The sequence below is a fragment of the Dermacentor variabilis genome, chromosome 8, assembly GCF_050947875.1.
Source record: "Dermacentor variabilis isolate Ectoservices chromosome 8, ASM5094787v1, whole genome shotgun sequence".
Lineage (NCBI taxonomy): Eukaryota > Metazoa > Arthropoda > Arachnida > Ixodida > Ixodidae > Dermacentor > Dermacentor variabilis.
This window is the reverse complement of record NC_134575.1, coordinates 75,715,945-75,739,329: the sequence shown is the minus strand read 5'-3', so window position 1 is coordinate 75,739,329 and position 23,385 is coordinate 75,715,945. Positions and strand designations below refer to the sequence as shown.

The 23,385-nt window shown below is 43.0% G+C and overlaps 1 protein-coding gene across 1 annotated transcript; it reads right to left on the bottom strand.

Moving 5' to 3' along the window:
* Positions 1–1,073: 1,073 nt before the first annotated feature.
* Positions 1,074–23,108, bottom strand: LOC142591111 (centromere protein X-like). Its single transcript, XM_075703493.1, has 6 exons — positions 22,941–23,108; positions 14,304–14,355; positions 13,398–13,451; positions 6,802–6,833; positions 4,568–4,624; positions 1,074–1,266 (listed from the first exon to the last, which is right to left on the bottom strand). Exons 1-6 carry the CDS (start codon positions 23,079–23,081, stop codon positions 1,249–1,251), a joined length of 354 nt encoding a protein of 117 aa, XP_075559608.1. The 5' UTR covers positions 23,082–23,108; the 3' UTR covers positions 1,074–1,248.
* Positions 23,109–23,385: the final 277 nt, after the last annotated feature.

Sequence of the window (23,385 nt, the reverse complement as noted above, 5' to 3'; positions counted from 1 at the left end):
GGCACAGAGGCCGTGAGCGCTCAGGAACTCCATAATGTCGCTTCATCACCTGAGACTCATGCCGGTTGGGACATCATGTAACCGAGCTACGAAGGACTGGTCAAGAGTACTAGCACCAGGCAGGACAGCGCCAAGATTCAGCGCCACGTTAACAAGCCAACACGAGCGACATGACCAGGCTGGTAAACACCACCAGGATGCTGGACCATTTGAAGACCATCCTAAATCTTCCTGTTAAAGTGGTCTCTGGACTAGACTTCCAGCAGAGCCACCAGGGAGATTTTTTTTTCTAAGCTCAGCATGAATGAAAGGTGTGCTGTGGCAGCTGGTAGCAGAAATATGTCACTTTGTATGGTTGTAAAAGATACAGTTGTATGACACATGCCATTTATTATTTACATTAGGCCACCTAAAGCATGAGACTTCATAAATAGTCCTTTTGGGCAAGCTGGCTTGATCCGGCAAGCATAACTTTAGGGCGCTAAATAAACACACACAAGGGAGAAACAGAGCACCATGTATGACTAAGGCATTGTGTGTTTCTGACTTGCACACTTCTTTTTAGTCCTCTAAAATCATGTTTTCCAAATATGAGACTTATTATATCCAATTACATGACAAATCTTTCATGCATGACACATTTTTGGTTGTGAATGTGAGCAATATAAAAAGTACCTAGCCTTCATTGCGCTGCCTGCTATGCCTGAAATAGAGAATACATACTAAGATAATTGAGCAAATTAAGAGGTTAATCAACAAATGTAATGCTAAAGAACAAAGTCCCTGGCAGCAATATCCGACATATACTAGTCCCCTGAAGTAAGGCAGACAACTAAATATCAATCAGTATGTAAAGAAGAGCACTTATAAATGTCAGTTAGGGCCCTTCAGCTTATGAATGGCACAAGATGGCCCAATGCTCGCATATCCTCTTGCCACCTTTCTTGACTGCAGCTCCTCTTGGCACAGTTTCTCTCATTTGCAACATTAATGAAATGGGGCAGATTGTCACAATTAGCACAGCATATCCACAATAAGAATTAATATATCAGACACAAAAGAACTACAAGACGATCGGTTACAAAGGGATTTTATTTCAGTAGTTCAGACTGTGAACACAAAGATGTACATGATGACAATGATGACTTGTACTCGATATTGCTGCATCACCACCATTGGAAACCTCAACTACATTGTTAACACTGGCTGTCCAGCGCAAGTGGAAGCAGAACTGGCTTGGCACAATCTTCAAGGAAAGTCAAGCAACTAAAAGACAAAAAAGAAAATGCAATACCTTGCAGTTACTGCAACAGCTAATGCATAAAGTTCGTATCACAAATAAAGCATCACAGACAAGTCAGAGATCATTGATTTCCCTCAAACATACGCACTCAAGCTAGAACATGTACAGTCCTCATACTTTAACATGAGTTTCTAAATTAAAGAGGAGCACCCGATTAGGATGAGAATCAAGAACTATGATCTGCCATCCAGTGTAGCTTACTTGGCTCTTGTTTAATTAATGTTTTAATTGAGAAACACATACAGGAGGGTATGCCAAATAAAGAATACTTGAAGAGATATTCAGGGATTTAAAGGCTTTTTTTAAAATGAAAGCCATATTCTGGAGGAAGAAGTAAGTGCCTTGTACGAAACTGCTAGTTATGTTCGAATGGAATACAATGGCAGACTCAGTAAAGACTGCTCCACATTCAAGGTATTGCCCAAGAATCTACCTTAGACAGCAAACATCAAGCACGGAGATGGGCAATACAACAAAGCAGCAAGTTTCATCTGTTTAATGGCAGTGCCCAGTGTTCCGACGTGCCCATATGTTCAGGTCACTGAGCATTTAATATGATCTGCATTCTAGCCTAACATGGAGTAATATCACTGTTTCTTTGCCTTCATATTCACTACGCTGTATTAACATGCAGACATTGCCAGCCCTCAAACATTATATATACCACAATCCAAGTGAAAAATAAGTTTTCCTGACGAATAGTATAATTTCTTTACTTAAGATATTCAGTTTATCACAGCCTAAGCTGAAAATAAATATTCCTGACAAATACTATTAATATTTTCATTCAAGATGTTGACAGATTATATAAAAAAGATACACTTCACAGAAGTCTGCCAATCTGACAACTTACACATCAAAGCTAGCTAGCTAAGCTGTACTAAGGCTGTTTTCATAGCCTTTAGAAGTACTAGGGGTCTATTTGCTGGCTCACGGCCTCGCTCAAATGCTGCAGTAGTTGCTGCTGTTGCCCTACAGCGTCAACTGCCACTGCCAGAGCCATACAAATACCTAGCTAACCACCAATGTTAAACCAGTATAACACGACTTAAAAACAATAGTTACGAATAACTGATTAAAAAAAAACAGCACCTATAAGTTGTGGTCTACTCGAATGAGATACACACAAGGTAACTTATTTTTTACAATCATTGATCATTACATGTTTCAAAGCAAATTCGGGACTCTGAGATGTGTTGCATTTGCATTTGATATGACCATGCCATCACATGCCGGCCTTCACTGCCACACACCAAACTGTTGCGAAGCTCCCTCTAATAGCGTCACAGTAAAAATCACAGACTCAGTTCTGCAGAGGTGCTGTGAACAGGCACTCTGCCCTATAGCTATAGATTGATCTGCACACAGACAAGCGGCAATATTCACAAAGCTTATGAAATATTCATGTAACAGCAACTGAAATTTTGGTTGCTGTTATACACTGTTTATCTGGAGTGGGTGGCAGTGCTGCATGTAAGTTGAAACTTTCAAATAGATCCAATAAATCAGCTTCTGAACAATCAGCTGGTGACTGTATCTGTAATCTCTTGAAATCTTTTTGTCCAAAACAGGAGGCAAATAAAGAATTGCAAGATTACTGGTATTATTAGAACAATCATAAAGCTTTAAAGATAGGCCACTATACAATAAAATTGTAAAAGTAGGCAGGTATGTATAGTGCTCAACGAATCAAGTGCGACAGACAATATGACTGCGTGGTGGCCAGTGCTTTTCACAGCCCCAGTAAGCACTGGGTGATCACTGGGAACGGAACGCAGTCACAATGTGTCACAAAGGCTCTGGTGTTCGTCATATAGCATGAGGTATGAGCTCGGTCACCCCAGCGGCCACTGGTAGTGCAAGAAGTGGGAGTATCCGTGTGCTTCAAGTGCCGGCTTTCACTCACTGAGCTGTGTACCTGCTAACCTAGCTTGCCAATCTCTCAAAGTGATTTACTCTTGTTTTAGAAAATGGCTGAGGCTAACTTTGAACCCTTTCTGGATTTCGTAAATTTGGTGGTTTGCTTTCGATGTTGCTACCACTGCAGCCCACGCTCAATCCAAGTCTTGCTTCCCAGGACACAAAATGCACTGTAACAGGTTGGTGGGTTCAGAGTCTGCTAGAGCATTTACCAGAACATGAGATATGCTAATGCTGGTCCATGAATCCATAGTCATACAAAATTGTGAGAAAGTGTGAGACCTTACTTCAAGCTATTTATGGTTCCTTTGAATCCTGCAATCTGAAGCACGAACCACTTGCTCCACAATTTGTAAAATAGTCTATCTGGATTAAGGTGCTAGCAATATAAGATGCATAAAGGGAAAATCAGACATCCACCCGTTCGTAGCAATTGCTACAAAGGAGGCCCATACGGTTTCCTCGAAAAAAAGCCTCACAGTTGAAGAAAAATTCGTCCTGGTCCGGGACTCGAACCCGGGACCACCGCCTTTCCGGGGCAGCCGCTCTACCATCTGAGCTAACCAGGCGGCTAGCAGATGGCACGGCGAATTCGAATTTGTCGACAACACGAAGCAAAGTTTGACGTAATAGTTCTGCGGAAACCCACAAGGTGGAGAGCAGTAATGAATAAAGAGAAAATCAGACATCCACCCGTTCGTAGCAATTGCTACAAAGGAGACCCATGCGGGTTCCTCGAAAGAAAAGCCTCATAGTTGAAGAAAAATTCGTCCTGGTCTGGGACTCGAACCCGGGACCACCGCCTTTCCGGGGCAGCCGCTTTACCATCTGATGTAGTAGTTCTGTGGAAACTCGCAAGGTGGAGAGAAATAATGAATAAAGGGAAAATCAGACATCCACCCATTCGTAGCAATTGCTCAGATGGTAGAGTGGCTGCCCGGAAAGGTGGTGGTCCCGGATTCGAGTCCCAGACCAGGACGAATTTTTCTTCAACTATGAGGCTTTTTTTTCGAGGAACCCGTATAGGTCTCCTTTGTAGCAATTGCTACAAATGGGTGGATGTCTGATTTTCCCTTTACACATTACTTCTCTTTACCTTGCGGGTTCCCGCAGAACTGCTACATCAATATAAGATGCAGTGCTCCACATCAAAACAGATCCCATTTTACAATTTTTGGTGGTTTACTATGCACTAATAACAAACTGTTACTAGCTAGACAAGTTTTGCCATTCTACAAAACTACTCTGGACCTCCTTGGAAACAGGTTGAGGCTAATTTCATAAATGATCTCCAAGCCATCCCCATTCATATTGTGGTAAAGTGTGTGTAAGCACGATACTCACCAACTGCGGCAGAATTTTCTCTAGGTGCTCCGTTGTAACCACATTGTCGCACTGAATCTGAAACCGTGAAGAGGCTCGGCTGATTCGCTTATTTAATTGACGAGGGTTCAGGATTACAAAGCACTGCCAGCACTACAATAGATGCCAGTGTAGATGGCTACAGTTTGAGTTCAACTGGCTAAGTCAATCGTTAGCATTTAAAAGATTGCTAAACAAAGATTTTCACATTTTACCCCCATATATATATGCAGCCACCACAACTGGTAGTCAAGCCTGAAACATTGTGTTCGGCAGTAGAACACCACGACAGTGGAGCACCATGGGGGTTTCCTAGTGTAGAGGTGTAGTCTCCACTAGTACGAAGTACACAGGAAAGCTTCCACTCTTGCCCTTTTCTTAAAGTAGTACTGACATGAAAATTTTGTGTTTCACATTTTCTTACTTTTGTAGATAGCTGCCGACTCTATTATTACTGTACGAAACCTCAATTCCTTATGAGCACCACAAACATTTAGCTACTACAACCCAACTTTTACACGACCTGTTCAATATGTATGTCAAGCACAGCGTGGCTTGAGACATGGAAAAGGAGACTCACCATGTCACCAAAACAAGATGTGGCAGTCGCGCGGTATCGTAAACTAAAGGGTATGCGAGTCAACCCGTTGCCATGGTTGAAAGCCTTGCAACGAGCATGTCACTGAAAGCTGCGAAATTGGCCCTTCCAACGGTTCAATTGTCTTGGAAACGCAGAGCGGCGCACTGTCCCCTCATGTCCTGCTAAGCGCCGAATGGTCTCGGCTTTCAGCAACATGGTGATATTGTCTATGCATGCGTCAGTGGTATCCGATACTATGAGTCTGCCACACAACATTTTGATGACGTGATGAGACTCTTTTCGGAGTCTTTTGGAGACTCCTTTGGTGCTGGGCATGTGTTTTGAACTGGCCGCATTGAAAGGTAACGCAATTCATGATTCTTCATGCTATCAGCGAATTGAGGTTCCATAGTGTTTTAGCTCCACAGTGGGTTTACATTCAATAAAGCAGTAAAAATGAGATGAAAATTTTCGGCCAGCACTCCTTTAAGAAAATCCCTTTTTCATTGAAGACACAGCAGGTATTTTTTGCTAATCATTTAAGAATACTGCTTATATCAAAAGAGATCATAGCAGAAAAGAGGTTACAGCAGAATATATGTAAACATCCATTCACCATTCACATAAAATGCTGGCATAAACAATGCATGTTGTAGTAACAACAGCCGAAAATACGGGTTATACAACAGTTTAGTAAACTAAGATCAGGCATTCAGAGGACAAACACAATAATGCCAAATAGGGTAAACTGGTGTAGTCAAGCACAATTAGAGGGGTACAAAATACAAGACAGTGTACTTATAGCACTACAGACAGAATAACAGGCTATTGAAAGTTCAGACCACTGTATCATTAAATAATGGGGCACCCTGGACATGGATGTATGGTTCAAAGTCAGCCAAGGCAGAAAGGCTGCTAGGAAAAAAGTATCTGGATTTGCAGTAATGCAGAACAGTTACGAATCAAAGCCACTAGACATCTCCAGTGCATAACTGCAGCAGTTTTTGTTAAAAGGCTTAAAATTAAATTATGGGGTTTTACATGCCAAAAACACTTTCTGATTATGAGGCATGCCGTAGTGGAAGACTCCAGAAATTTTGACCACCCGGGGTTCTTCAATGTGCACCTAAATCTAAGCACACGGGTGTTTTCGCATTTCGCCCCTATCGAAATGCGGCTGCCATGGCCGGGATTCGATTCCGCGACCTCGTGCTCAGCAGCCCAACACCATAGCCACTGAGCAACCACGGCGGGTTGTTAAAAGGCTAACAAATAGCGAACCACTGCTAAAATTAGACTTCGGTATATGCATAAATGAAGGGCATTCTAGTGCTTTTACTTAATGCAGAGACCAGCTGAAGACCTACACCAATGCGGAGGGACAAAAAGCACAGAGAGAGAGAGAGAGAGAGAAAGGCGAAGGAAAGACAGGGAGGTTAACCAGAGATCATCTCTGGTTGGGTACTATGTACTGGTGGAGGGACAAAGGGATGCGATAGGTGAGAGAGAGAAAAGGATAAAAGAAAAGTGAAAGCACACACACACAGCCTACAAGGGCGTCCCTAGTGTTACGCAGTGTCACCGTACAATCACAGCACCCAATGAGTATCACAATATGCAAGTTTGAAGCTCGTACCTTTGCTTGCTCAGTGGCCCTTTCTACCGCTTCTGCATGAATAAGAGCAAAGAGACAATTGAGTTGCCAAGTACTTCACATGGGTGCCAATAGATATGCTAAAAAGTATTATAAAACATTTATATTATCTATAGGAATAAATAGTTTTGTTGTGCAAAAATACAAACTTTGGATGTTGCTCCATCAAATTGTTCTTGGGTTATCTTTTTAATTCACGTGATAACTGACCTTCTGTACAGCAACTAGTACTGGAAAATATTTGAGTACCGTCAGTATAAATAACGAGAACTTTTATAAATTTCGATTGCTCCAAGAAAGTGTTTGAATACGTACATACATCTGGATGTCGTCGGGTGTGCGTCAATTATATTGTTCACAATAAAATTCATTTGAGAAGGTATACTATGGCAGATCGTCGATACCACTGTTGATAGCTGTTCCCAAGCAGGCTTTTCTGACATTTTATGGCCCACTGCTATCATTTGTATTGTGTGTTCAAACTATTTTGTTGATACAGTAATCATATGCTTAGCTTTAGCCAGATCATGCCATGCAAGGAAATGCCTCCCTCTGTTAACGGCAGCAAAAAGCTGCTTTGGTGGCCCTTTACAACATCATTTTTAACATATATTTTTTTAACACACACGCAGTTCACCAGCTTCGACCCCGATGACCAGCATCAGCTGATTAACAAGGTAAGGCAGGCGGCCAGGTCACATGGCTGTCTGGACTGATGAGGCCAGCTGGAAGGAAGGCAACAAACACCTTCGCTTGCTCTTAAAGGGCAACTCCAGCAATCTTTCAATGTCAATGGATGTCAGTGAAATTCACTGGATACGTTCCTCTGAATACTTCTGTCCCATCCTCAAAAAAGCAGGTTAAAGAGTTGCACAGATTTTTTACAAATGCATTTAATTATTTGCCTCGAGCACCCTACCTGGCTTCCCCCTCAGTTACAAGCTACACTGCGTACGATGTCAGGAGTGTTCCATCCAGAGCATGCCGGGATTATGCAGACAACAGTGAAGAGAGCATCGAGGAATCGACAAATGTGAGCTGGTGCATGGTGTGAGAAGTTGCTGTAGCGAGAAGTTGCGTTCCCTGTAGATGTAGGCTGCACGAACTTCAGCCCTCGCCATCCACAAAGACAGTTTAAGATGATGCCAATTGCGTTCAGCCGAGCTTGCCTATAAGTCACAGTCGTGTGGTTTATATATCTGCACACCGCAAATCTGAGTGACTGACATGAAGCTAATTAAGCCAACAGGATGAAAAAAAAAAAAAACACATTTTCTGTAGTTTAGTTTTGACCACACAAATTTGCAATAAACCATTCCTCATTTCCTACAGTGTACACACAAAAAGCGAGAAGCGACGACACTGAGCAGTATCGACATCTATACATTGCTGTTTTCGACACAAAGCTGCCCGCCGCACTCATTGGTACTTACTTAAATTAGATGCGACTAAGAACATGCGTGTATTTTTACGTATTGTAGACTCATTATTTAGCTTCCGAGGTGCACTGCTTACTGGATTACGAAAAACACGCAGAGGGAAATCACACGCTGAGAAGACCGATAAACATATAGTGCGACGCAACTTGAGAAATAATAGTGAAATGTCCAAAAATTTTGAAGACAAAAAAAGATTGAATCGTCACAACGGCACATCACAGTCACCGTAGCTAGGCGTCGAAGTCTCTATAATGGAATTATTTTTTAATAGGTCTGATAGCGTCCACACAACAATGGCTGCTAGTGTAGTGTCAAATGCTCATATGCTACGGCCTAAAGCTCACGGCATGGTGCGAAAACGCACTTACAGCGAAAGCAAAACATTGTGCGCGGACATGCATGCAGATGCGCAGTCGGTCGCTGCGAACCTGTGCAATCGCTGCACTGAGGCTTCATTCTGTTGTGCTCCATTTGGTTATACAGACAGTCCACTATAAGAACATATATCACACATACTATGTGATATAGATCATATCATGTTAAGGGCACCATCATTTTATTTTGTATAAGCCATTGTGTAAACATGTGCTGTATTCCAGAATTCTTTCATATCTTCCTTCCTTTTTTTTTCTTACTTTTTATTGTTGTTTCTTCCTTTTTGCATTGCAACAAGATGATGCTTTGCTTGTTTCCACCTTTCTGTCTTTCTTTCTTGTGTTTCACATTATATTAGGTTGTTAAACACTTTATGTATATCCCACTCTTGCCTACGGCCTCTAGAACAGGTTGGCCGTACGAAATAAATTTTAAAAAATATTTAACATAGTTTACTCTCAGCATTTGACTACCTTTCACGCAAGAAGCCGGTTTGGGAGACTCCATTGCAGCGACAGCGCTCAGTGGCGTTCACTTTATGTATTCGGTAAAGAGATAGCGTCTGTAAATAATTCTGTGCTTTCAGTTTGCCCAAGATTATTATATTGAAAGTCAAAAACCACTCATTTTGAGAGTACCTACATAAATGTCTAGGAGGGCTGTGCGGTGTTCTTATTGAGCACTGTAAGCAAAACCTATGAGGAGCGCGCCACGTGATCCCTCATACTACACAAGGGAGGCGCTTCCGACAGATGGCAACTCCGTAACTCCTCGCCGCCAATAGAAATCAACCAATTTTATCGACTGTCTTTATATGCGTTGTTAAACATTTCTGTTGGAATTCTTTTACTAGCCACATCGTGTACTGCCTGAAATGATGAATGAACTTTAACTATATGTCAGGTTTGACAATTCTTGGCCAGGCTGGAGAGTCCGAAAAATTTAACTTTTGAATGGAGGTAGTACCATTGAAATTGGCTTCAGTGCTCTTAGCACTTTAGCAAGAAGCAAAATTTGCACTCTGGTCGACTCGGCAACATGATCTTTAAATGACAACAGCAGTGAAGATACAGAAGCTTCTCTGTTTTAACAATGTCTTAAGCAACAGTATAACCCAGACAATACTCGACATCCTCAGGACGTCTTCAAATGGTACAAACATCCTCACAGTCATTACGACGTCCTTGGTACGTCCTCGGGACGACATTCACGGGTTCATCGTGAAAACATCTTTTGCAGGACTTATTAATGATGCCTGATTGTCCAAGGAACGTCCACTACAGGACATGTTGAGAATATTTAGTTTTATGTTGGAAGAAACTCTGAAATTGAACTTTTTAAGATTGTTTTGGCTGATGAATGAAAAATTAGGTGCTGTACTTCATGTGACGTCGTTACTACACCGTGGAACTTGATTTTGATTGTTTTTTTCATTGAGGTAAACGTTGATCAACTGCTCTTGATACGTCACCACTGTTTTTGATTAAACCATTTTTTGTAACTTGTATCGTTTCGAGTACCTGCGGGCGAAAGCATTTGTGTTTGGTAATGAAAGTGAACCAGCAAGGTATCCTGCGATGTCAGTGACCAAGCCACCCCATTTTCTTTGTTTGCTGGCACCGTCGTGGCTGGCACATTAGCACTTTTGATTTGAAAAGTCGAGCCAAGCTAGTCCAAGCCATGTGCAGCATAGAAGGAAAACATGGCAGCGGACAGCGAGTAAGTCCCTTTCATATTTTTCAGCGTGGCAGAAAGTGGAACGCAGATTCGTACGGGGAAGAAATAGACGTATAAGCGCATGTTTTTAATTAGCGAACAGTGTAGACAGAACCTTCATCAATTACATAGTGAATCAGACGGCTTCGCGCGACTTTGCCATGGAGCTCTTTGTCGGATGCAACGGTGCTGGAACTTACGGTGCCGTTTCGCCTGTCGAATAAGATCACCAAAGTTGCTCTCCACAGGTTTGTGACATCTTCTGCCCAGTCACGAAAGTGGACAATTTCATTGTGACGATCTCAGCGTTTCTGACCATCACTTATTCATGGTTCAACGCTGCTGTAACGGCACTCTCAACCTCTCTGCGCTGTTTTTACAAACAAAAGCACTGGTGCGAACGTCCAAGCAGTCCGACGTTTTAGCACTGGCCAGCGGCAAATATCGCACTGTGTCGGCCTCTAATCTAGATGCAGTACTCAATATTTTTCTAAATCATGTCACGGCTAAGAAGGTGAAAAGCATTCATTATGAATAAAAAAAAACATTGACTGGATTGATTTTGCCAGAAAGAGCAACAATCGATAACCAGTAGTCAATTGATTTGGTACTTCATGCAAGAGGTAATTTTGTGCTTCAGTGCTCCCATGTATGTGGCATAAACTCTTTCGTTTGTCATTTCTCTGTATTTGGATGTGAGTTGTTTTTGACAATGTGCTGTTTATTATTTCTTTCAGTGACTCCTATGGGCTCTCAAGTTCAGTGTTTTTGTATAAAGACATTTCAAGTGGAGAATTCCCCTGACTTTGACACGCTTCTTTCCCCTTTTTTTGTCAGTGTGACATGAACCGTTATTAAGTAAAATTAACAAAACGGTTTTGTGTGCGTCACTATGGGTCTACCTTTTCATTTCGTGTGGCCCTCTGCAACAGGGCTCAAAAGTATGCTCTGTCAAGCAGAAAGTGCATGCTGTAGTTTTAAGCATGAATTTCTTACTTAGTGAATAGAAAACAGCTTACTTTATGTAATAAAATCACGGATTTTCACTGGGCGCAGCGAATGCCTATAGATTTACTGATCACAAATTTTATTGGGCACAGCGAATGTCCTCCAAACGTACTGAAAAGATTCTAGAATGCTCTTCTGAGGACGTCCAAACATACTCAATTGTATGTCCCGAGGATGTCCTGCGGATGTGATTGTGTTGTCTAGGTATATGCTCATGAGTGCATGTTATTTTGATAATCAGGTTTAGAGTAATATCAAGTACAACTTTACTTTTCCGACCGTAGGTAGCTTTTATGCATCAGCGCTTCGGCAGCGCATGTATAAATTCTTACGCGCAATCCTTCACGTCGTGTGGGGTTTTCACTCACGCAAGAGCAGCACAGTCGATTTTTGGCTGACCTTCGACCGAAGCTTGACTAGCTGTTTAATCTGTTACACTTTCAACGCATCATGTGCAAGTTCCCTTATTCATTACTCTACAATACTGTGCAGCACATCACATTATAATACAGCACTGTACAGAAACTGAACAAAGCATGTGGATGCTCCAGTGCCAGTTGAATATGCACTATACCACCTTGCATGCACAGAGAAGCTAATTGAATGCAATAATCAAACATCAGGAGGCTTCTGCATGCTTCCCTGACAACCAATGCACTGTGAGCCTAAAGAATGCAGTAAAAAACAAACCAGGTACCTGCTGCAATGAGTAAAAACAAATGCTTTTTGTAAAATAGGAGCTTACCCGTTTTCACAAATGTGAAGCTTTCTGCTTTCCTGCATAACATGGGCATCACAATGATGCCTATGCTACACAGGAAAGGAGAAAGCTCCACATCTGTCAAAACGGGTAAGCTCCCATTTTACGGGGAGCATTTGTCTTTAATGATGCCAACAAATCGTCATAATTTTTTTTTGCACGACCTGACTTACAAAAGTTGGCAACTAGGTGCAAATTTCATATACCATAAAAACAGAGGGAAGGCGGGAGTTGGAAATTCACGACGATCAGCAAAACAAGAACAAGGTGAAAGCAGGAGCCAAAGTTTCAACAAGTGGACTTGTCTTTTTCAAGGCGACATATGCTTTCCTCGCCGCAGTATATATATATCTATGTATACTACTATATACATATGCAGAAAAGAGACGACTAACCTTTTGGAAGCCGTATCTACTAACATTTTCGGCTGGTGGACCAGCCTTTGCCAGAGCACAGTACAGTACACAGTACTATATACCATATAGTAGTGTATATATATTAACTGTATACCATACAGATTCATGTAAAGGCCACACACCCAACTTGGCAGCTCAAAATTTGGAAAAAAATATTTCCAATGCAGAAACAATCTTCTTCGGTGCCCCGATGCCGAGTGTGCGCACCGGGGAATTTTCACATACTGCGTACTTCCACATGCCGCTATTAGATGGCGGAGTTGCACATTGACCTGTAATGCAATGGTGCATCTAGGGTGTGCACAATTTTGACCAAAAGGTTCGGTCCCATGCAAGGACCATGCCTTGTCACAATTGAGAAACAAAAGTGCTGCCCTTACACGAGTCTATATAGTGCTTGCACTAAAAAGAGCTAGTTATTGCTTTCATCTATGTTCTTTGAGGTGGTTCTTTGAAGTTTCTCATAAGAATCCTCAAAAATTGTCTGAGTAATTATTACTGCTTTACAGCCTTTCAGAACAGCACCGATCAGGCCATAACTTTATGTATTGCAGTATACATTGTGACTACTATATCTTGAAATAAAATGTTCAAACATAAAAGCACTGACAGTGAGCACATTTCTAGCTATAACAAAAAGCTAACGGTTTAGAATTATTGCTACTCCTGGTGCTTCTTAGAAGGCATTAGTGCATTTATGAAACATTGACATCCTGTGTGCATATATTTTATGCAACTATGAAGGTGATTAAGGTGGCTAGTTTTGAAGTACAGGCAATGGATCAACTTGCAAAGACATTGAGAGATGAAAGGGCCCAGAACTGGTTACTGCTATAAGTGTATGGTGAAGAAAGCGAGACTCACCCATTGTAAACACCCGGAAGAACTCTGTAAGCAGCTTGACTGCATCGGCACTTACTACAAGGATGGAATGAGAAACAACAGTAACACATAATGCAGGACTTGGTTTCTGATAGAGTGAACAGAAATGCTGTGTGGCATAGAAAGGACCATGAGCGATACTATGAATCATTGATTAATTGATGCAATATTGCGCTACTAAGTTCCAAATTATAATTGATAGGGTTTTCTGTCTCAAAGTTCAAGAAGGCCCTAAATGGGGCTGCCAAAAGTATCGCAGAGCTTACGTTTGATAATGCTGATTTTGCTGGTGTGTGAACGCAATGTCACGTGCTGGGCTTTATATGCTGTTGTCAGACATATCTGAACATTCTTCAACAACAACTTCTGCATTGACACCACATCAATTAAGTAATTTGAGTAAAAGTTAGCTAATTAAACTAACTTAAATAGTAATTTTTACACACAGTAAAAAATTAATACTCATGGCAGGCATGAACTGTGCATATCAAAGTACAGCAGGACCCATTTGCATAAGCCCTGTTATTTTTGTTATTTCTTGGCGACGTTTAGTTAGGACAGCCCCTATGCTCCAGCTATTTCAGGCAAGTGGTGAACATGATGCCTTGTCTTTAGCAATGTGCTGTCAAAAGACAACATGCTATGACATGAATGATAATGACCTAACAGGTGAGAATATAATATAATTTTTCAAAAATATTTTTTTAAAAATGACATTTCAAGCAGTGTTCCACCTGCCCTATATATACTATATGCTTTGCCACAGAATAAAGGCAAGTTCTCAACAACTCCGAAGTCACAGTCAGAGCAACTATTGAAATTATTCAAACAAAAACTAAAGAAGCAGGAAATAATTTCATATTTAGGCAACATCTGTGTACTACTCACTCCTTGACTTGTCATCTTCAAAGTTTAGCTTCATCAGCTCTTGGATGGTTTTCTGCATTGGATTCATATATGGCAAGAAATTAGTTTGTTTTAAGGGGACATTAAAAGCAAACATCAAGCTTGCCTAAAGTGAAATGCTTGCCCCAAAATTGTTGTCTTTCTTTTGCTTCCAGGTTTGTTAACTGATGACCAAAGTACATCATTTGCTGAATACAAATTGCTCGTTAATATTTGAACACATGTGTTGTCTTTGATGGCCATAGTCTCCGAAGTCGTCGGTGCATCACAGGAGCAGTGCATTTGCCAACAATCTCTGAGGACATGCTATTCTACTCCAGGTGAGCCTGTGTGATGCAGATAGGGTGTTGCTCAACCAGAAGCTCTACTGTAGCCATATACAGTAATTCTAGCACGCTTCAAGTAGGTTGTCACAGGTGCAGGTGACTTTACAAATTAATGCAGAGATTGGCAGAATGCTGAATTCAAAGAAATAGTAAAACCTAATTAGGTCTCACAAGCTAGGTGACTATGCGCCATCACCTCAAATCAAAGGGGATGCCATTAATGATCATTATCATCATAATTAAGCCCTCAGAATATCTTAAGCAGTAACACGTTCACGTGATCACCTTTTTCCTTTATCTAAACAGCTTAAACGGCAACTCCACCTATGGCGTCATCCCCTCATTTCAGTCGTGGGCATGGAGCTAGACCTCCACTCTGCATTTCTCCGCCTTCAAGGTGAGATAAGCTGGTCATCTACTGGCACTTCTCATGAAACTCGAGGCCTCCACACATTATTTTGCATTCTCTCCCTCATTATCCCACTATGTATACCCTCTGCTTTTGGTAAGATGGTCATGGTGCGCCCTGCGATCACTACACTAGGCTGACATGCGCACTGACCAGCAAGTACAAAAGACATGTGAGCATTTAACATGCTGCACATTCTCAAGTGGAAGCCACCGATGTAACACGTTGGAGGGGAGATCACAGAGGCCATCAAAGGACAATGCTACTTGAACTTTTTCTGGGAAAGAGCGGCAAAAGAATCCTGCAAAGTGAGATTTTGTTGAATGGCAGCATACAATTATTGTGATATTTTCTTCCTTTGTGCTACTGAATTCCTTTAATGGAAAGACAGAGAAATTTTTAGACAGCCTATCCTAATAGATTAACAGCTCTCGCACTTTTTGTTATGACAGTCTTGCCATGAGTGCAGGTCTCAGCAAGTCAGAAAGGGGGCAAAACATGAACTTTCAGTAACGTCATATATCTGTAAAGAGTCTGCTCGGCCCTACACTCAGTTTCATACTTATCAAGCAATGATGTGTAAGCTATGCAAGTTGAAGTTAAAAACAGCTTTACTGACACATAGTAAAAGTAATATAAAGATAGTTGGCCCAATAGCCTAGTTCCTGGTAAGTATGCATGCTCCACAGTACCAATGTCTCTGATCTATAATGCTATTTATGGAACAATTACTTCACATACAGTTAGACCCTGTTATAACGAACTGGCTTGTGCACTATACACAGTTTCAATATATCAGGACATTCAGTAGGTCCAAACTCATCTACAACAAACTTACACAAATTTTGGTGATGCATTCATTACATATGGAATTGTTATCTCCAGTGCAAAAAAAAAAAAGTAAGGAAGGAATCCATAGAATAAAAACAAAAGTATGCACAGTAGGCAGCAATTTTTGCCTGAGCCTTGTTTCTGTGTATCACTAAGAATGGAATTCTTGATGCGAGAGATTGCACAGATCTGCTCCTGTTCACTTCCAATGCCCCCACAGTACTGGCACAGCGCATCCATTGCAAAAGTGGATCATGAAGTGTCGGTAGGGGTGGCTCTTCACACCTAACAGCAACCCCTCAGTTCAATACATCCAATGTCCAGTTCGTCATCATGGAGAAGTTATCTACACGAATATCGGGTGGTAAGTTCCGCATGTCCAATATTCAAAATGCACTTTATTCGGGTTTGGCTGTACCACAACTACAACTTGTGGACGTAAGCCACGGAGCAAGAAACATTTAGGAGTGGAAACTCCGCTGTTTGCGGCGACCAGAAAAAGTCACAAGCCCGCGGAGCCGTTATCGTGGTGGCAGCGCCTGGCGGCCTGGAAAGAAATTACCGCTGTTGAGAGTGGGCCGCGCGCCAGCCCGAGTGCTGCATTTTTTTTTCGCTGCGGCTTCTACGACGCGCCGCATGGCGCCGCCACTGTATACGGCCCCGTCGGCGCATACAACAATTGTGACCTTATCTGGTCGCCCGTGCTCGCTCGCGCTGACGGGAGTTTCACCTCCTAAATGTCTTACTCCGTGACGTAAGCCTATGTAAAGGTGCACATTATTTGAACACTTTTGTGCTTCCAGTATGAGACATACTATGTTTTGGTCATGAGCACTGTAGCCGCTGGTCGCAGATGTGTGTCACTGCATTTGCTCGGTCATAAATGTGATCACGTTTAAGATGCCTTCCACGTAATAAATACATCATATGTTGCGGCATAAAACCTCAATACATGATGCTACATATCATTACGCGATGCAACTGTATAATTCTTTCATGAACGATGCCATGTGCACCACGGAGTGCACTCCTGCCGCAAATGGTTGCGTGCACGACTTGCCGCACAGCGATGCTGCCACACTGCGTGTAAGGCTTGTTGTTTCAGCTGCACTGAAGTTTGACAATCGAAACATACACTCGCCGGGAATACTAAGTCTAGTTCAGACCTTTGCATTCGAGCACCCAAGCTGGGAGCTTCAATAATATTTTGTTAAAGCCAAAATATACACAACTTGTTTTTAACCTAACCTAAACTTGCACCAATTTTACCCATACTCACATGCGTTAAAAAAAGATAGTAAGTTTCACCAATGCGAGAATTGCCATTTTGTAGATGGTGCTGCATCGTCGTGAAGATCACATGGGAAGTGGAAAACCGGCAATCGACCATTGATTACTGTCTGATGACAGAAGGAATTCATGATAAGTTGAGAGAAATGCTCATTGACGAGGAAGGGCATAGGAGCATAGGGAGTGACCATAAACACATCATTTTGAAAATGGGATATGTAGTTGGGAAAAAGAGAAATGAGTGCAAAATGAGGAAGAACTTCGCAAATGGCCAAGTAAGGAGTGCACATAGTGAGCTTCTAAGTGTAATGATGACAGAAATACGGAAAGAGAAACAACATGTTTGTTGGAAAGGAATAAAGAAACCGGAAAGCTGGTGGAACAGGGAGATATGAGAAGCGATCGCCGAACGACAGAGAGCACCCCAAAAGCACAGGCCGGCAAAGAAGGCGCAGTTACCGCAGGATGAAGTGGCCACTAAATAGGAAATATACCGGGAGAAAAAGTCTCTGGTTTAAATACTGGTGCAAGCAAAGATAGAAGGTGAAAGTGAACGCTGGTTGTCAGAAATACATGAGAAAAACAAGGCCGCGCCTAGAATATTTTGGAACCACATAAAATTATTAGGCAGGAAGTCAACAACATATCCTAGACGAAGACGGAAACAAACTGGAAGGGGAAGAAAGCCGAAGAGAAAATTCCTAAGTGCACCGCGACAGGGATAGACGAGGTTCCCGTTAGGCTGATAAATGAACTAGGACCTAAAAGTAAGGAAGCTCTGGTGAAAGCAGTGGAAAAAAACTTTAAAATATAGACGAGTACCAGATAGTTGGTGACAAAGTAGAATAAATTTAATTTATAAAGGTAAGGGGGAGAAAGATAGAATTCACTCGTATAGACCGTTGACCATTACATCGGTAATGTACAGGCTAGCAATGCAGGCAATCAAATTAAAGCTTCAAGCATGGGCAGAGAATAGTGGCATTTTGGGAGAACTTCAGAATGGCTTCAGAATAGGTAGGCGTTTGATGATAACTTATTTGTTCTTGCTCAGTGTATTGAAATATCAAAAGTAGAATGCAGACTGTTATATGTGGCCTTTTTAGACATTATAGGAGGGTATGACAATGTAGACCGCAACATTTTATAGGATATTCAGAAAGGGGAAGGCTTAGGCGACGATTGTGTACAGCTTTTGAGAGAGATTTACCTAGAAAATACCATTTTTGTTGAATGGGAAGGGATGAGGAGTGAGGAGGAAGCTTATATCAACAAGAGACTGAGGCAGGGTGCCCTATATCTCCACTTCTGTTTATGATGTACATGGTGAAGATTGAGAGGGCAGTAGAAGGAAGTAATATCAGGTTTAATCTCTCATACAAACAGACGAGTACAGTAGTAGAGCAGCAGCTTGCAGGTTTATTTTATGCGGATGACATTGTGTTGCTAGCTAACAAGCAAAGTGATTTGCAACGTCTGGCTAATACTGTGGACAGGAAGACGAGAGTTTAGGTCTGAAATTTAGCATTAGAAAATCAGGGGTTATGGTATTCAATTAAAACAGTGAACAGACAGTGGCAAATGCAGGGCCAGGAAATACCTTGGGTAAAAGAATATAAATATCTTGATACATGTATAAACGAAGGCAATAGATATATGGAAACACAGGAAAAACCAATAACAGTAAATGGGAAGAGAAATGCAGCAATAACGAAGCACAGAGCACTATGGGGATACAATAGGTACAGGGTGCTCCGGGGTATGTGGAAAGGTGTAATGGTTCCAGGACTTACTTTTGGAAATGCGGACGTTTGCTTGAAATCAGGGGTACAATCAGGACTTGATGGCAACCAAAGGACAGTGGGATGCCTCGCATTGGGCGCTCACAGGAAGACAGAATCAGGAAAGAAACAATTTATTGTAGTGAAGAGGAGGACGAAGAAAACGATATGTCGCCTACTCGCTTCGTCACTACAATCCCACAGCGCCTACAGAGGTACACACGGATGCCAGCGGCATCGGACTTAGTGCAGTCCTCGCACAATGGAAAGACGGCTATGACGAGTACGTCCTTGCGTATGCGAGCCACACTTTAAGAAAGGCAGAAGCCAACTACTCTGTAACAGAAAAGGAGTGTTTGGCCATTATTTGGGCTCTCATCAAATTTTGTCCATACCTATATGGTCGTCCTTTTGACATTGTCACCGACCACCATTCCCTTTGCTGGCTGTCCTCGTTGAAGGATCCGTCAGGTTGCCTAGCCCGATGGACACTTCGCTTACAAGAATATGACATCCGCATTGTCTACCGATCGGGCACAAAGCACTCTGACGCTGATGCGCTTTCCCGGTCACCGATACCTTCTGATGTGGCTTCAGTGTCTCCGCTCTTCGCATCCATATCAGCCTTCAACATCGTTGATATGCCGGACGAGCAGCGTAAGGATCCCCTACTTTCAACTATGATGAATTTCCTTCACGACCCATCCATCACACCCTCTTCTCAAACACTTCGTCGCCAAGCTGCTCACTTTGCTGTACGCGACAACGTCCTTTACCGCAGAAATTATTTGCCTGATGGTCGCAAATGGCTTCTTGTGATATTACGACACATGCGTTGTGACATATATGCGCTTATTTTCATGCTGCTCCTCACAATGGCCACGTGGGCATTCTGAAAACGTGTACTCGGCTAAGGCAGCATTTCTACTGGCATGGCATGTATCACTTCGTGCGCCAGTACGTACGCACTTGCACGGTGTGCCAACGGCGTAAAACTCCACAGCGCCCTCCTGGTGAGCTACAGCCGCTGCCCTGCACGTCTCGGCCCTTCGACCGCATCGGCATAGACCTATACAGGCCACTTCCCTGCAGCTGCTTGGGTGACCGATGGATAATTGTAGGTGTCGACCACTTGACACGCTACGCCGAGACTGCCACACTCCCAGCAGCCTAGGCGCGTGAAGTTGCGTTTTTCATCTTGCGGAACTTCGTTCTTCGACATGGTGCACCATGCGAACTGCTCAGCGATGGGGGGCGTGTCTTCCTGTCCGAAGTAATCCAAGCACTTCTCGCTGCATGCAGCATCGTTCACTGCAAGTCTACAGCCTACCACCCGCAGATAAACGGTTTGACAGAGAGGTTGAACCGCACAGTCGGAGACATGTTGACTACGTACGCTGCCTCGGACCACTGTAACTGGGTCACTGTTGTGGCGTTCATCACGTATGCCTATAATACGGCCACACAAGCTACCACTGGCTTTTTGCCCTTTTTTTCTGCTGTATGGACAAGAGCCCTCGTATACTATGGACACACTGCTCCCATACCGACCCAACGCTTCCGAATGCACGCCTGTGTCTGAAGCCGCCAAATACACCGAGGACTGTAGGTAGCTCGTGCGAACCCTTACAACCGCTGCTCAAGGTCGCCAAAAACTGCGGCTTTTGGTAACAATCCACAAGCCCGACAACCAACACGTTCATCCAAAAGCTCCAGCCTCGCGAACGAGGCCTGCTCACACACTCTGTTTGCCAGGGCTTCCGCTCTTCCTCTCCCCCATGCACCTGTGAAAGTAAGACAGCAAGTGCCTTCCCACGTAAAAGAGAGAGGAAAGGACTGGACAGTTGGTCCGTTACTCAAATACCTCCCACCCGAGTGCACATCCTTCGACCTGCTGACCGTCCACATAGAGGAGTGCTCGCTATATCTTTCTTTACGGCGGCAGTGCAGCTCGGGACTTTTTCCAAATCTTGTACTTTTTTCCCCCGCTTAGTCCACCATCATTTGTCTACCTCACGCATCCTTATGCGACCTTTTTTTTAGTCTATTTATTACTGCCGTCTCTACAGCTGCTTATCCACTCCCCCCCCCCCCCCCCCGTCTTTCCCTCTCAACCGTCCAACTTCTTATTTTGTTGTAGCGCAACCTGAACAAGGACAGCAGAAAGGCATATCTGACACACACAGCGCTAAGTTTCAAGAACAGATTTATTTCCCGTTCTCGTCACTATATATACACGCTCGAACTGCCATACATCACGTGTAAAACTTCGGTAAAAAATGAACAAATTTAACCTGGGAACCACATGTAAGCAGTTTCTTGACTCACATATTCACAGACATGTATACGTTCAGCGCAAATCACAATAATTGAGCTCTTTTGAGGATAATGAAAAGGAAGGTTTACTGACCCATGAAGAGCCAAAGGTTGATATGTGTCTAGCTTCTATTATCAAGCACGTCATCTCACATCTCACACCACCCGACCTTAGGCATCACAGGCGTTACACGGTTCATGTAAACTGACTTAAGCTGTACTATGACCCCCTCATCCTACCTACGCTGTAAGTCACCAGGATTGCTCCTCTTCTCTCCCAGGGGCCATTGTAGTGAAGAGGAGGACGAAGAAAACGTTCTTGCGTCCGCTGTGCACACGAACAGCATTTGTGTACTGCCGGTGCAACTAGACTGTGCCTAGTGTCTTATAATAAGTCCTCATATTACATTATGATAACTCAATGGGAAGCTCATTACCTTTCGAAGCAAGATCTGGATGCCTTACAACACGCACCTATAAAGCGAGATATAAGAAGGAAGAAGAAGCATGTGCTGGCTGCGATAAAGCTAGGGAGACGATGGAGCATGTTTAATTAGAATGTGAAGGTATCTGCCCAGCGGTTGACTTAGGCACCGTGGACCCCTTGAAGCCCTTGGGTTCAGCGAGAGCAGGGAGAAAGTAAGCATGTCCGCAGTAGAAATTAGTAAGAGGCGATTGGAAGATTGGTGGAAGTAGGGAAACGACAAAAAACGGAGACGTAAAAAAACAAAGTTCGCAATAGGGTTTAAGAAAATTTGGTTATGGGAATTTATCGTGCGTTCTTTTTTTCTTTTTTAGCCTAGGTAGGACATTAGGCAGTATAATAGCAAGAGCTTGGTGGCACAACTCACCGCCCCATTACAAAGGGGACGCTCATAACATGCATCCTCCATCCATCCATCCCAGCCATGTCCGGCATGGGCGCACACCGTACACAGTTAAAAAAAGTTTACCCCTTTTAGGGCTTATCTTGTCCCACAACAATAATCGCCATCTGCCTTTCCCGTATTTTCTTTCTTTAACACTGCGAGCCCAGTACTTCCAAGTCATGAACGGCTTGTGCATTATTAGCGTGACACGTCGTTCTCGACAGGAAAGTAGCGAGTGCTGACTTTTCAAGAAAGGAAACATAAGCAAGGCAGATGAAGATTATTGTTGTGGGACAAATATGCACCCCAATGAGTGGAACTGCTTTAAGAGAGTAGTGCACATAGCATCATTTCTTTTCATTTACGACACACAATTTTTCGGTCGCAAATGTGAGTTTGGATAAGAAATCTCCAAAGCTTTCCTAGCATTGCCTGCTAACTTTAAAATGTAGCGTAGTGAACTGAATGGCAATAAAAAATTAATACACTATAATTGATTAGCTTTCTTCATAAGTGCTCAAAAGCACTTATGAAGTCAACCTGTGGGCAAGAGTTTTGGTTTACAGCGGATACTTGCAAGGCAGTCTTTGTACCGCAAATCGTCAATGACGGAAACAACTCGTCAGTATTTCAGTAGCACATCCACTGTCAGCGATGAGGTTGTTATTCACTACCTATCTAAAGAACATGGCATGTGTACTCGTTCTATAATTTGGAAGTCGAAATGGCTCACACAAACCTTTGCAAGTCATTTGAAAGGATAAACAAACGAAGCTGGAAGAACGGGTACGGCTTACCACTTTAAACGTTGTCGTCCGCGGGATTAGCGGATCGGAGTCTATTTCAGCGTTGTCATCCAACACTTCAACATGATCGTCGCCTACTGGCTCTTTCGACGTTTGTTTCGAAGCGCCCGCTTTCGCTGCCATCTTTTCCATTCTTTTCACTGCTTGGAGGTCACGTGACAAAAGTATTATACGAACCACGACCTACTGTATAAGGGGCGACCTGCGCGTGCGGCGCTGCGCCAGCGCCGCTGATTTGCTTTTGCTTGTGTCGCTTTTTTTAGTTTTCCAAACCGCCGCCGCGAACAGTGGCGCTAGTGCTCACCCCCACCTACCCCAACCCCGTGGCCGGCCGCACGCACGGGCAGCAAGCATTTTCAGCGAGAGCACGGAAGGACGTACGCAAACGCACGCGCGCGAAACAATCAGTTAGCTGAGTGCTTGGCGATCTGTTGGT